This window comes from Sinocyclocheilus rhinocerous, unplaced genomic scaffold (assembly GCF_001515625.1).
Source record: "Sinocyclocheilus rhinocerous isolate Xijiao unplaced genomic scaffold, SAMN03320098_v1.1 scaffold1415, whole genome shotgun sequence".
NCBI classification, from domain to species: domain Eukaryota; kingdom Metazoa; phylum Chordata; class Actinopteri; order Cypriniformes; family Cyprinidae; genus Sinocyclocheilus; species Sinocyclocheilus rhinocerous.
In genome coordinates, this window is record NW_015657968.1 from 129,213 (window position 1) to 132,181 (window position 2,969).

Here is a 2,969-nt window from a genome sequence, read left to right on the forward strand (position 1 = left end):
AATTGTAAAAATATTTCACAATATTAGTGTATTATTTAGAATGTTAGTGTATTTTGTAAGTTGTAAAAAGAAAAATTAGCATTAATCTGTATATAACTCTATAAATTCATAAACATGCTTTTGCTAAAAATCTACACACAACATTGTCTTGGTGACAAATCAGCAGAATTTTCATCAGCAATGTAGAATACATGAGAGACAACCAAATATTTTAGTTACCAAGGCATTAAAATTTTCAGTGATGATTGAAACTCGCAGCAGGTCATCCTTATTGTTGAGCTCTGTAGTTTAACAAGTTATTTGATGTCCTGTTTTTAGACTTCATTGTGGATTTAAACAAGCTCCAGGTTCAGTTGAACAAAACAAACAGTGTCATGATTTGTATGGTTAAAAGCTGTTCTTGCATTAAATATGTGTATCTCTTTCTGAACCGTCTCAATTTCCATCACAGGTGCGGATGTGGACACTGTGTATTGGCAGCTCTCTGGTGTTTGGCCCCATTCTTGGGAAAACATGGCGGCTCTACAGAGTGTTCACTCAGCGTGTGCCAGACAAGAGAGTGGTGAGCTGTAATATATGTTTGTGTATGAACAGGCTATGAATCATTGGTTGATATCGCAGGCTTCACCATAGTGCATTGTTCGGTTGTGTTTCAGATTATTAGAGACATCCAGCTGATGGGTTTGGTTGCTCTGCTGGTACTAGTGGATGTTGTTGTTCTAGCAGCATGGGGTCTGACGGATCCGATCAAGTGCTCTCGCTCTGTTAGTGCTATGGTGAAGGTAGAATTTTCACATAGCTCTTGTTAAAAAAAAAAACTCACTATAGAGGTAGTCCATGTAACTTGTGCACTGTATTTCAAGCCTTGAAAAAGTATGTAATAGTTCTGTAAAAGAGACACATTTACTCAGAATCTAATTGCATACTTAAAGCAAGGAAATCATACTTCATTTTTGAAGCCTCACAGCTATTATTTAAAAATAGAGGGATATAAAGAGCCATTAAAAGGATGACTGATGCAAGCTCAAATCATTCATGGCATGTAAAGTATTTTTTTTGTTGTTGTTTTTTGGTCAGGTAGTGGAGCGGGATGCATCCTACTCTCTGTCCCAGTTGGACTCCTGCTCTTCTCTCTACTCGGACTTGTGGGTAATCCTGCTCTCTGTGCTTAAGGTAAAATTCAGATTTGCCTTCACAGGAATCAATTACATTACATTAAATATATTAAAATCAAAACGTTGTAATAAACATTGCAATAATATATATAGTATATATAGTTTATATGCTTCAGAGTAGTGAATCTATTTGTCTTGCTTTACACTTACTCTCTTTGCTGTTTTGCAGGGCAGCCTCCTCCTGTACGGCACGTATCTTGCCGGCCTGACAAGCAATGTGAGCTTACCTCCAGTAAACCAGTCTATGACCATCATAGGTGCTGTCTGTCTGGTTACCATGTCGAGCGCTGTGGCCGTACCTGTCTCTCTTTACCTGAACGCCTGGCCCAATGTGGTCTACAGTGTAGTGTCTGGAGCCATCTTCATCTGCACAGTGGCCATAAACTGTCTACTGTTTGTCCCTCAAGTACGTCCCAGTAAATTCACTGCCAATGTCTTGTGATTTGCAATCACACTTCTGGCGTTTCTGGTCTGAAAAAACGTAATCAAGAGGCTTATGTTGATGTACAACCGGTCGATAAATCTAGCACAGGAGAGGAAGCGGGTGATGATTCAGCATCAAGCATCAAATGTGTTTACACAATGTGTCCTGTACGTTTGGAGAGGACACTGCTAATGTCAGCTCTTTATGACAGTGTGGATTTTGGATAATATTACACCAGTAATCGGAACCAAAGAGCTCTGCATCTGTGTATTATGAGTGTGTGTGTGTGTGTCTGGTTAAGATAAAAAGGCTGGCATAAAAAGGGAAACATTTGATCAATGAGTCACACAGGCCTGATAATACCTGACCAAATACCAAAAAAAATGGCACAATAACTAAATCATTCAGTAACTGAACATCAGCAAAAAACACTAATGTATGTACAATAATGTATATAATTTGATACCCTTGCTGTATGTACATCTCATTATTATTATTCGTCCCTTTAGTTGACCCAGTGGAGGCAGTTTGAAGAGGAGACAAACTCTCACTCCAGTCAAATGGCCAAATACTTCAGTAGTCCCAGCAAGACCACACACTCCATGTACAGCGAGGATGAGATCTATTATCTACTTGGAGAAAATGACTCAATGAAAAGACTCATCAGTGAGGTAACAATAATTATTACATTTTAATTGTTATTCAAAGCAAAGTGATGCACTTTTCACTTTACTTTTGTTCCTTTTAGTATATATATAGCATACACACCACAAAGTAGAGGGATGTGCTTTTCTAAAGCCCACAGTATACTTTGCTTGTCCACATTCTGTGTCATCTCACAGACCCATGTGTGATTTAATTTTCGTCATAAGCTCCAGTCTTCTAATGTCTGCACATAGCCCAATTTTTCTGTTTGCGAGGACAACAGTGCATGTGTGAATGATTGGAAGCTCAAAAACAAAGGTCCACTTGACATTAGTGTGCACACATGGCAAACACATCCATCCATGCTCACAGTATACTTTGGACCTTTACATGTGTCTTAAATTCTTAAACTAAATAAAGAAAATTTGTGTTTAAAATGTTGGCTTAAAGAAAGTAAAAAATAAAAAAATACAGTAATCTAAAGATTGTTTAAACTATATGTATTTGAATACAAAATACTGTGTAGTTGCCAGGGTGTTCTGCTTGGTTCTGAATGGTATTCTGGATAGACAAATAGACAGGCAGGTGGGTAGATAGACAGAACTACTCACTGATCGACAGACAGACAGACAGAGAGACAGACAGATAGATAGATAGATAGATAGATAGATAGACAGACAGACAGACAGACAGATAGATGATAGATAGATAGATAGATAGATAGA

At 37.9% G+C, this 2,969-nt stretch overlaps 1 protein-coding gene across 1 annotated transcript in view; it reads left to right on the plus strand.

Moving 5' to 3' along the window:
* The window catches only part of LOC107721824 (probable G-protein coupled receptor 156), a 19,181-nt gene that overhangs the window by 4,950 nt on the left and 11,262 nt on the right, over positions 1-2,969 (plus strand). Inside the window, exons 4-8 of the mRNA XM_016529993.1 lie at positions 452-562; positions 657-782; positions 1,078-1,173; positions 1,345-1,581; positions 2,109-2,270. Of these exons, the coding sequence (XP_016385479.1) occupies positions 452-562; positions 657-782; positions 1,078-1,173; positions 1,345-1,581; positions 2,109-2,270 (732 nt within the window). The remainder of the gene's footprint in view (positions 1-451; positions 563-656; positions 783-1,077; positions 1,174-1,344; positions 1,582-2,108; positions 2,271-2,969) is intronic.